Raw genomic sequence first — 10,174 nt, 5'->3', positions numbered from 1 at the left:
CTTTGTCTTTGTGGGGGGCCCGGGGGTGGGATGGGGGTCGGGTGCCCCACCTTTGTCTTCCTGGGGGGCTGGGCAGGAAGCAGCTGGTGGGGCTAGCTGGGGTGAACGGGTGCAGCAGCTGAGCCTGGCACCACCCCCAGGACGAGCCTACCACAGGCATGGACCCTAAGGCTCGGCGCTTCCTCTGGAACCTCATTTTGGACCTCATCAAGACAGGGCGCTCGGTGGTGCTCACTTCGCACAGGTCCGCTCGCCCCCGCCCCCCCCCCCAGCCCCCGCACATCGGGCCCTCCCCACCTCCCGTGCCAGCCTGTGCGTCTCGCCCTCAGCATGGAGGAGTGCGAGGCGCTGTGCACGCGGCTGGCCATCATGGTGAACGGGCGCCTGCGCTGTCTGGGCAGCATCCAGCATCTGAAGAACCGGTGAGCAGCGGGGGCGGCAGGGACGGTGGGCTGTGGGCCGCGGCAGGCGGAGGCTGGGCTCCCCTGGCGGCCGGGCTGGGGCCAAGGGCCTATCCCGCAGGTTCGGGGACGGCTACATGATCACGGTGAGGACCAAGGGCAGCCAGAACGTGAAGGACGTGGTGCGGTTCTTCAGCAGGAACTTCCCGGAGGCCGTGCTCAAGGTGGGCGGGGCCCCGGCGCGAGGGGCGGGGCGGGGCGGCACTGCCCGAGCGGCCTCTGACCGCTGTGCCCCGCCAGGAGCGGCACCACACAAAGGTGCAGTACCAGCTCAAGTCGGAGCACATCTCGCTGGCGCAGGTGTTCAGCAAGATGGAGCAGGTGGTGGGCGTGCTGGGCCTCGAGGACTACTCAGTCAGCCAGACCACCCTGGACAACGTGAGTGCCCTGGGCCGGGGCCGCCGGGCCCACCTGGGCTGGCCCCCACCCACCCCCTTGTCCCTGCCCACCAGGTGTTCGTGAACTTCGCCAAGAAGCAGAGCGACAACCTGGAGCCGCAGGAGACAGAGCCACCCTCGGCGCTGCAGTCCCCGCTGGGCCGCCTACTCAGCTTTTTCCGGCCTCGGCCCCCCACCACTGAGCTGCGGGCGCTCGTGGCCGACGAGCCCGAGGACCTGGACACGGAGGACGAGGGCCTCGTCAGCTTCGAGGAGGAGAGGGTGAGCAGCGTCCTAGCGTCAGGGCAGCCAAGCCGGCCAGAGAGCCCAGGCTCGGGATGGGGGTGGGGCTGGGGGGTGGCCCCGGGGCCCCTGCTGTCCTGAGCTCACGGGAACAGAGGGACCCGCCTGATGCTCAGGACTATAGTGGACACAGGAGGCCTGGGCACAGGCAGAGGAGACAGACCCACACAGACCCCAGCACAGCTTGGAAACGGAGGGCGTTTCAGAGACAGGCAGAGCGGAGGTGGGGGGAGCAGAGCCTGGGGACAGCAGCCACCGGCCTGGCAGAGGCAGGCCACGCGGGGAGCTGACCACTGAGAGGAAGCTCAGGGCGGACAGAGGTGGCAGAGCCTGCGTGCGGGCCAGCCTGGGGCAGGCGCGGGGCCAGACGCCCGAGCCAGGCCTGTCCCTGTCCCCCAGGCCCAGCTCTCCTTCAACACGGACACGCTCTGCTGACCGCCGGAGCTGGGTCAAGGTCACGCTGTGGGAACGGAAGTCGGGCGGTGGCTGAGGTCCCACCCTGTGCCCCCAGTGCCCGCCTGCCAAGGCCCTGGAGTGGGAGGTCCAGGACCAAGGGCTTCAGGTCCCTCCAGCCCCGCCCTCCTCGGCCATCGCGCCGCCCTCCCCTCATTGTGCCAAAGGCTGGCCCGGCCCCGGCTGCGCACACCCTCAGCCTGCTCTGCCTTAAAGCCTTGGGGTCTGGCCAGCCCCTCGCCCCTGCGCAGCTCTGCCCGCCACCCCCAGGGCCTCGGGGTGACCCGGGCTGCCAGGTACCGCCCGACTCCTGGCGACCCCTGCCCTCCTGAATGGGCGGTTCTCTCACACCCAGTTTGGATGGTGGCTGCTGCCAGCCTGGGACTGGGGGGCGGGGTTAGGTCCCACCCAAGGCGCCTGTTCATTTTGCTTCAGGACGAGCCTCGTCACCCTGGTTTCCCGCAGGGAGCCGTTGTCGTGGGCCGGGGAGGGGGCTGCCACGGGGCAGTGGGCCGGGTAGCAGAAACGGGGAAGCTGGCCCCACCGGCCCGGTGAGGGGCCGGACCCCCTCCCCACCCCCTCCAGCTGCCATTGCTCTCCCACCCAGCTTGGCCCCCTGCCCGCCCACCCGGGAGCCAGACCCGTACGGAGCGCACAGATGTTTGTTTTAAATAAACAAAAAAGTTCAGGCCAGCTTGCGTGTGTAGGGTGGGGTGTGGGGTGAAGGTGGGCGCGCTGGATGCCAAGGTACAGCCCCTGCCCCGTAGGCCGGGCTCAGGGTGGGGGAGGGTGACTGGGTCAGCCTGGAGGAGGGGTGGGCTCCTCCCCCTGCAGGCCGGGGCTCAGGAGAGAAGAGTTTCCAACACAGGGATGAAGTCGAGGACAGCAGTCCTGGGACCTGGGGCCGGGCCGAGCCTGCCCCGCAGGGACTGTGAAAGGAGGAGGGCGGGCAGCCCCCAAGGGCCCTCGGGGGTCTGCTCTGTGGATATGGCAGGGGCGGCGGGGAGGGTTACTTAGGGACAATGCAAGTGGCTGGGGTAGGTTGTGGTCTGGTTAATGTTGGTGACCATAGGTTTGTTCTCACTTCTTTAAAAACTTTGAAACATGGTAGAAATTTCATACAATGCAAGCAGATAGAAAACACAAATTGAATGTCTGTGTTTGTACTCGTCAGAGGTCCGCCTGCAGGATACACACAAGCATAGGCTCAGAGTGACATACGCTAACGGGTAGTTTTTCAGTTTGCTGGGCTTCTCTCTCCCACTTGGCCTGGTTTGCTAGGGCTGCCATAACAAAGTACCATAACCGCGGCGCCTTAAACACCGGACATTTACTCTCACCGTCTGGGGGCCAGAAGCCCAAGATCAAGGTGTCGGCAGGTTGGAGCCTCCCGAGGCTGTGAGGGACGGTCTGCTCCCTGCCCTCCCAGGTGCTGGTGATTTTCTTTGGGGCCTTTGGCTTTGGAAGCGTCACCCCCGTCTCTGCCTCCACCTTCACACAGGGCTCTCTCCCTCTGTGTGTGTGTCCACATCTCCCCCTTTTTTATATGTATGTATATATTTTAAAAACATTTATTTTTGGCTGTGTCGAGTCTTAGTTGCGGTGTTCGGGATCTTTGTTGCGGTGCGTGGGCTTCTCTCTAGTTGTGGCCTGCATGCTTAGTAGTTGTGGCGCGCAGGCTTAGATGTCCCATAGCATGTGGGATCTTAGTTCCCCGACCAGGGATCGAACCCACGTCCCCTCCTTTGGAAGGCAGATTCTTAACCACTGGACCACCAGGGAAGTCCCTCCCCTTTTTATAAGGAAGGACACAGCCATGTTGGGTTAGGGCCCATCGTAATGACCTCATCTTAATTTGATTACTTCTGTAAAGACCTCCTCTCCAAATATGGTCACATTCTGAGGGGTGGGGGCTTGGGGAGGAGGACTTCATATGAATTTGGAGGGGACACAGTTCAGCCCGTAACACTAGTAAATCTCAGGCTAGTGAGACCCACCTCCGTCCACTCCTGTGGACGCACCAGGACTCTGCCACACCCTGGGGGACTGCACACCCGTTTGTCCCTCGTGTACTTATGGGGACGACTCGATGGCAGGTGCTGTTTACCAGGGACGCCCCCAGAGTGTGTTTCCCCACACGCTTGCCAAGAATATGGTTGCCACATTTCTGTCCGTTGTAACCACAAACCGTATGTATGTTGTTCTGATTTGTTCTTGAAATACGTGTACAACGGAACACACTGTCATGTGTTCTGTTGGTGTTTTATTTCCTTTTTTCTGCACCGCGTGTTCATTTGTCCATGCCACCATTTTTCTAACGGACATGTAAGGCTGCCCTTACACACAGGGCGTCTGGCGAACAGGCGCAGGTGTGGAGGGGCCTCGGCCCTTCTCCAGGGTGACAGGGAAGCAGGAAGGGGGCCGGGTGACCCCCCAGTGGTTGAGGAGCAGCCCCATGGTGGTGGCAGGTGGTCCGGAGGCCCAGGCCCCAACTCCACAGTATGTCGAGGTCAGCCCCAGGCTCAGGGGGCCTCTGCCAGGAGCGCCGACCACTGTTGCTTCCGGAGAGGGTCTGTCGGGCTGGGGGCCTGGACGGGGGAACGAGGCCCTGGGCTTGGAGTGGAAGGCGCCGTGCATATCCCACTGGCTGCCACCAGGTGGCGCTGCCCCACGAGGGCTCCTCCCTAAGCCCCCTCCCCCCAGGCGCTGTGCCCCAGTGTGGGGAGTCCGGTGAGTGGCCCTTATCGGGGCGGGCCGGCAGGCGCACACCTGTGAGGCTGCCAACTCCCCCAGCCTCCTCTGGCCTCCTTCCAGTCCAGAGTGGGGAGGTGGAGCGGGGGTGGGGGTGGGGGAGGTTCCCATGGCTCAGAAGATTGTGGCTTCTAACCCCAAACGTTCTTTCTTTTAAAGGTTAAGAGCAGGGAGAAACCCGCCCTGAGCCCACAACGGAGGGGCAGGGGTGTGGGGTCGGCCGGGTAAAGACACCTGAGCCCAGCCTGTCCCCCTTGGGCACGTTTGGAATGTGGGCCCTGCCCTGGGTGTGGGGGGGGGCTGTATCTAACGGAGATCAGTAGGTGGGAGGGGGGCGTCCCTCCCAAGGATTTATCACTCCAGTAGTGCCCTGGTCGGCAGATGCGGAAACAGGTTGTGGCCGGGCTGTTCATCTCCCTCCCGCTCCTCGGCTTTCTGGGCTGGGAACCCTCCCAGGCGGCGGGGGTGTCCACTGCAGGGAGGGCTGTTGGGCTCACGGTGGGGGTGGCCCTGCTCCAGAGCTGACCCCTCCCAGGTCGGCACCCCGACTGCCAGTGCACTGGCCTCCTCCACCACTCCGCCCCCCAAGCCGTGGCGCCCCCTGTCCAGCTCCGAGCACTCAGTTCTCCACGGTCACACCCTCACGCCGGCACTGAGCCCCGGCTGCCTGTGCGCCACCTAGGTGACTCCACAGGGCGGGCTCCCGGGCCGGGGAGGGCGGGGCGCTCGGGGAACCTTAAAGGGAGCTCCGCAGGTCCTCGCCCAGGCCCTGCCGCCGCTCGAAGCTCCCCACCATGGCCGAGACCCCCAAGCTCCGGCCGTTTGTCAAGGTGCCGGGCTGGCCGGGCTGCAGGGAGGGCTGAAGGGTGGGTCTCTGCGGCAGGGTCCACACCCCTTGCCCTGCGCTAGACTCCGGCTGTCCTTTGGAGGATGCGTAGGTGGGGGCGGCGAGGGGGGTAGCGCCGGTGAACCATTCCCAAAGGGCTTGGGGTGGCCTCACCCTGACTCCCAGCCTTGACTCCCGGGCACAGCCCAGCCCTCCTGAAGGAAAAGCCCCTGGGGGGCGGGCATGTAGCAGGAAGGGAGCAGTGGCCGAGGCCCGGTGGAGGCTGGGGTCAATGCAGCAGAAGAGGGGCTGTGCTAGGCAGCCCTCCGTGCCTAGATCTGCCGACTCCAGTGAGGGGCTGCCAGGGCCTGGCCTCCTCCCACCCTTGAAGCCCAGGGCAGCGAGGTACCCGGTGCAGCAAGATGAATCACTCCGGAAACAGCTCACTTGTCCCACCCCACCCTTGCAACCAGCCTGCAGGCCCTGGTGCCCAGGGGCCTGGCCTCAGCCCAGGCTCTGAAGATAAGGGCCGAGGGACCAAGCTCCAGAGCCAGGCTCCCGCCTCTGCACCCCTCACCCCGGTGCCCTGGCCCAGCCTCCAAGCTCTCAGCAGCGCTGCAGCCCTCCCCGCCTCCCAGGGACCGAGTGAAGGGCCCTCGCGGCCGCTTGTCCAGGCCATGCCCAACTGAGTTGGAGCCCTAGCCTTGCTCCAACCTCTTGGCAGTGGGAGGCCGCGGGGCTCCTGGGTGTGCTCCCTGCTCCGACGCCCCTCTACACCTCCCATCCAGGCGAGCGAGGACGGCAAGAGCATGGGTCACCGCCCTTCTTGTCAGAGGCCCCACGATCCTGCTTCTCAAGGGCGTGTCCTTCACACTCGCCACCGTGGACCCCGCAGGTGAGCCCCTGCCCCGGGAACCCCTTGCTGGCTCTGGCCCTCCTTGGGCCAGCCGCTTGCACCCTGCCTTGTGCCCACAGGTCCCCAGATGTGCTGAAAGACTTTGCCCTGGGTTCGCAGCTGCCCGTCCTGCTGTATGACGGCGACGCCAAAACGAACACGCTGCATTGAGGAGTTTCTGGAGGAGACGCTGGGCCCCCCAGAGTGAGGGCCCGGTGCGGTGGGAGGGGCAAGATGGGGCCCTCAGGCAGGACACCCCCAGGACAGAGCCCGGGGCCCCGCAGGGGGGCAAGGGTCTGACCCAAAACCCCTCCACCCTCAGATTCCCCAGCCTAGCGCCCAGATACAGGGAGTCCACCGCGGCGGGCAATGACGTCTTTCACAAATTCTCCGCCTTCATCAAGAACCCGGTGCCCGCGCTGGACAATGGCGAGGAGGGTCCGGAGACACGGCGAGGCTGGGGGGAGTGGCGCTCCCCGCCCCCAGCCCTGTACCAGCATCTGCTGTGCGCCCTCGCCAAGCTGGACAGCTACCTGCGCGCACCCCTGGAGCACGAGCTGGCGCGGGAGCCGCAGCTGCGCGAGTCACGCCACCGCTTTGTGGACGGCGACCAGCTCACACTGGCCGATTGCGGGCTGCTGCCCAAGCTGCACATCGTGAACGGGAGCGCCGGGCCGGGCGGGACAAGGCGGGGCGGGGCGGACCCTCGAGGAGACCCCGACCGCGCCCCTCGCCCGCAGACAGTGTGCGCGCACTTCTGCCAGGCGCCCATCCCCTCTGAGCCGCGTGGCGTCCGCCGCTACCCGGACAACGCCCTGCAGGAGAAGGAGTTCAACTACACGTGTCCACACAGCGCCAAGATCCTGGCGGCCTACCGGCCCGCCGTGCGCCCGCGCTAGCGCGCCCACCTTCCCCGCCACCCGCCCGCTCCTCTGCAGCCCCAGAAAGGTATCTCTGCCTCAGTGAGCGGGTACGGACATACGAGGACCAGAAGCCCCGCAATTTCTGCCACCCCCAAACTCCTACCGTGAGACGTTCAGCTCCAGATGACAGCCAGGAAGGACCGGCAGAGAACCCAGTGGGCGGCGCGCGGTCCATACCCCCACTCCTCTGGGATGGCGGGACTAGATTGGACTCCCAAACCAGTCAGGCCAGGGTGGGGCGGCAGGATGGCTGGGGAGGGTGGGGAACAGAGCCCCGTCTGGGCAACTCGGGTCTCCAGGCCGGAGGGCGGGCCCACATTCCTCAGCTCTGCCCCAGGTGGCAGGCAGCCCACCCCCATCTCCCTGGTCATCACGTGGGGTTTGCATCAGGGAGGCGTGTGCCCGGAGGGACAAGAGCAGAGTTCTAGCCTCTCAGAGCCCCAGCCCCACCTCACACAACCTTCTTGGCTCCTGGGTTGGCCAGGCAGGGACAGCTGGGCAGGTGGGGAGAGCCGGGCAGCTCCACCATGGAGCGCAGAGCCTGATGCGGCCCCACGCCCAGACCGCAGGCCTGGCAATCCCCGAACCCTCTCCTGGAGCCAGCCCCCAGGAACCAGAGCCTGGCCCTGACCTCTGTGACCTCCGCCAGATAAAGATGTTTATTTGATGGGGAAGGGGCTGGAGGAGCAGGCCTGTTCCTGCCTGGCAGCGAGATGGGCAGGTGCCAGTGGGAGGGTCCCAGGGGCTGCCCCTCCCCCGGCAAGCAGCCTCCCGACGGTCACACTTTTTGCTGCACCTTCAGGGGTCGTCGAAGTCTACACCACCAGCTGGTTTCTTGCTGGGAAAGAAGAGGGAATGACACCATGGGGGTGTGGATGGGCGGGCAGGGTCCAGGGATGGACCCTGGGCACAAGAGGGAGGGGAAGTGGGTGGGCACCTCTTGAAGCCAGGGTTGATGAGAGACTCTCCCGGACACCGCCTCTTGACCCCAGGTCCAGGGCCACCTCTCTGAGGATCCGGGTCTGGGGAAAAGAGGATGAGGGAGGGGGGCTCCTGAATCTAGCAGGATGCCAGGGCCACAACCCCTTCTCCACACAGACAGATCCTCTCTCTGGAGCCTGAGGCTTGTTCTGGGGAAACTGAGTCACCCAACCCAAGTCACAGGTGACAGGCCTTACCTGGTAAGAAGAATGGAGGGCCCACCTGCCGGGAGCTCTTCCTGGGGCTGGTGGCCGTCTCCTCTGCAGCAGCTGGGGAGAAAGCAGGAATGGAGGCCCCAGCAGGGGGACCCCAGTGAGAGTGTGAGATGCCTACCCCCCACCCTACCTGCCAGCCGCCGCTCCAAGCTGCACACGCGCTCTGCCAGGCCCAGTGTCAGTGCCTGCAACCTGGAGGCTGCCTCTGGGCCCGGCACCTTGGAGAGGTCAAATTCCAGCGCAGAGGGCCCCCCTGAAAGGGTCAGGGATGCTCTGTCCTCCTGCAGGGTGAGAGTCACAGCTTGCTGCTGGCAGGCTGCCCTGGGAAAGGAGGCGGGCTGAGCGCTGTGACCAGACCCACTCGCCGCTCGCTCCCCATCCCACCTGCCCCCCCTCCCCCCGCTCAGGGGCTCACCTGAAGCGGGGGGTGATGTCTTCAGCCGCACTCAGGCCAAAACGGGCTTTCTACAGGGCACAGGGACTGGTCACCAGGTGCCTGACACTCTAGGACTACTGGGGACACCCCAAACCTGCCCGACCCAGAGCCGCCCGGGGCCAATCTTAGGACTACAGCTACAGAGCCGTGGGAAGGGTGTCTTGACCATTCCGGGGAATCCCAGGCCGCCCCCTTCGATCCCACACGTGGTCCGCGCTGCGGGCGTGGGGTGCTGGAGGCTGCCGGCCGCCCAGGAGCCCTGTTACCCACGAGGGCCGCCAGGCTGTCCGGCGTGAAGCAGGTGCTCCAAAGCTCCGCGGCGTCCGTCACACTGCAGGGGAGGGGCTGTCAGGCAGGACCGCCCGCAGAGCTGCCCGCAGCCCTGCGGACCCCGCTACTCACTAGAGGTTGAAGCCGCCGCGTTCCCACGTCCCACTGCCCTCCCCCTCGCAGTAACACACGAAGCGCGGGGGTCCGGGGCCGGGCGGCAGCGTGCAGAGCGGCGGCGACAGCGGCGGCGGAACCATGGCACCTCGGCAGGCGGAGGGACCGGGCGGATCCAGGGCCGCCTCGGGACCTAGGGCGCCTGCGCGGGCGGAAGGCTTCCGGAGCGGTGACGGGGCCCGTGCCGGTGGGCGGGCTGGGGGTGGGGGGGCAGTGCCGAGCGGTGCCCAAGGGGCCTGCGCGGGGCGGGGCTAGATGGGCGGGGCTTAGTCATGGGACGGTGCTTGCACCGGTGGGGGCGGAGCTTCGTGCGCAGGGCGGGGCTCCCGGGCTGGGCTGGCGTGTCCTGAGCGCTGTTTTACTGGACAAGGGCTGTGCAGCGCGGTCCGGGACTCGGGACCCCGCGCACACTTGGGGGTCTCTTTGAGCCTTACCCCCTGCTCTGTCCCCGCTGAGTCCGGGGTTCCCCCCCTTCGCGCAAACCCTGACTGGGCGCAGGCCGCCGGCCACTGCTCTGGCCTCAGACTGCTTTGACCCCCTCGCTGATCGCTGCGGCCTCCCCCTCGCCCCCTGCTTCCTATTGTCAACTGAAACAAGTCAAAATACGGAAGTGAATAAAGTACGGTAACCGGTGCAACAGGCTTCCGCCACTCGTTCATGCATTCCACAATGTTTACCCAGCACCTGTTCTTTGCCTCGTGTTGTCCCGGGCCTTGGGCACACCTTGATCAAGAGACAAGGTCTCTGATCTCCTGGAGCTTGTGAAAGCTCATGGGATGGACAAATAAACAAACGAAACATGCAATCCTCAGGTCGTGCCAAGTGCATGTGACCTGGAAGAAGAGAGAGGTGGAGCGTGCCAGGAAAGAGGGTACCAGGCAGAGGGGGCAGCCTCTGCGGAAGCCCCATAGTGGACACAGAGCAGCTGTGCTCAAGGCTTTGCTAGAGGCCAGGGTGCCCGCAGCGAGGCGTACGAGGGCGGCAGGTGGGTTTGTAGGCTGTGCTAATGCACTTCAAGTATGGCTGCAGCCAGGCCTGCCTCGTCGCCTACTTCCTCCTATTCGACAACCCTCACGCGACAAGCCCCTTCCCATGAGGCTCCTGCCTCA

General features: G+C 65.5%; 3 protein-coding genes across 6 annotated transcripts in view; 2 read left to right on the top strand and 1 right to left on the bottom strand.

Annotated features, from left to right (window-relative positions):
• Positions 1-3,130, top strand: part of ABCA2 (ATP binding cassette subfamily A member 2) — a 20,836-nt gene extending 17,706 nt beyond the window's left edge. For both annotated transcript variants that reach the window (XM_029202566.1, XM_029202567.1), the window contains exons 43-48: positions 141-244; positions 330-422; positions 523-625; positions 702-839; positions 914-1,120; positions 1,541-3,130. In XM_029202566.1, the coding sequence (XP_029058399.1) occupies positions 141-244; positions 330-422; positions 523-625; positions 702-839; positions 914-1,120; positions 1,541-1,576 (681 nt within the window). In that variant the 3' untranslated portion in view covers positions 1,577-3,130. The remainder of the gene's footprint in view (positions 1-140; positions 245-329; positions 423-522; positions 626-701; positions 840-913; positions 1,121-1,540) is intronic.
• A 2,009-nt stretch (positions 3,131-5,139) lies between these two features.
• CLIC3 (chloride intracellular channel 3) lies at positions 5,140-7,017 on the top strand. The gene is given in 6 exon segments (XM_029203578.1): positions 5,140-5,175; positions 5,960-6,009; positions 6,011-6,066; positions 6,119-6,230; positions 6,232-6,270; positions 6,389-7,017. Coding segments are annotated over 6 exon segments (870 nt in total). The 3' UTR covers positions 6,966-7,017.
• A 29-nt stretch (positions 7,018-7,046) lies between these two features.
• On the bottom strand, positions 7,047-9,251 carry PAXX (PAXX non-homologous end joining factor). 3 transcript variants are annotated; one of them, XM_029203575.1, is made up of 7 exons: positions 9,024-9,251; positions 8,892-8,952; positions 8,601-8,650; positions 8,316-8,506; positions 8,168-8,239; positions 7,927-8,011; positions 7,047-7,823 (listed from the first exon to the last, which is right to left on the bottom strand). In XM_029203575.1, exons 1-7 carry the CDS (start codon positions 9,146-9,148, stop codon positions 7,805-7,807), a joined length of 603 nt encoding a protein of 200 aa, XP_029059408.1. In that variant the 5' UTR covers positions 9,149-9,251; the 3' UTR covers positions 7,047-7,804. The 3 variants fall into 3 exon arrangements, with proteins under 3 accessions (XP_029059408.1, XP_029059407.1, XP_029059409.1); XM_029203574.1 differs by having other exon boundaries at positions 7,626-7,827; XM_029203576.1 differs by lacking the exon at positions 8,601-8,650 and having other exon boundaries at positions 7,633-7,827; positions 8,316-8,466.
• Positions 9,252-10,174: the final 923 nt, after the last annotated feature.

This window comes from Monodon monoceros, unplaced genomic scaffold (genome assembly GCF_005190385.1).
Source record: "Monodon monoceros isolate NGI ecotype Baffin Bay Population unplaced genomic scaffold, NGI_Narwhal_1 Super_Scaffold_5, whole genome shotgun sequence".
In the NCBI taxonomy this organism is placed as follows: Eukaryota; Metazoa; Chordata; class Mammalia; order Artiodactyla; family Monodontidae; genus Monodon; species Monodon monoceros.
Note: the sequence above shows the minus strand (reverse complement) of the source record. Positions and strands in the feature narration are given on the sequence as shown.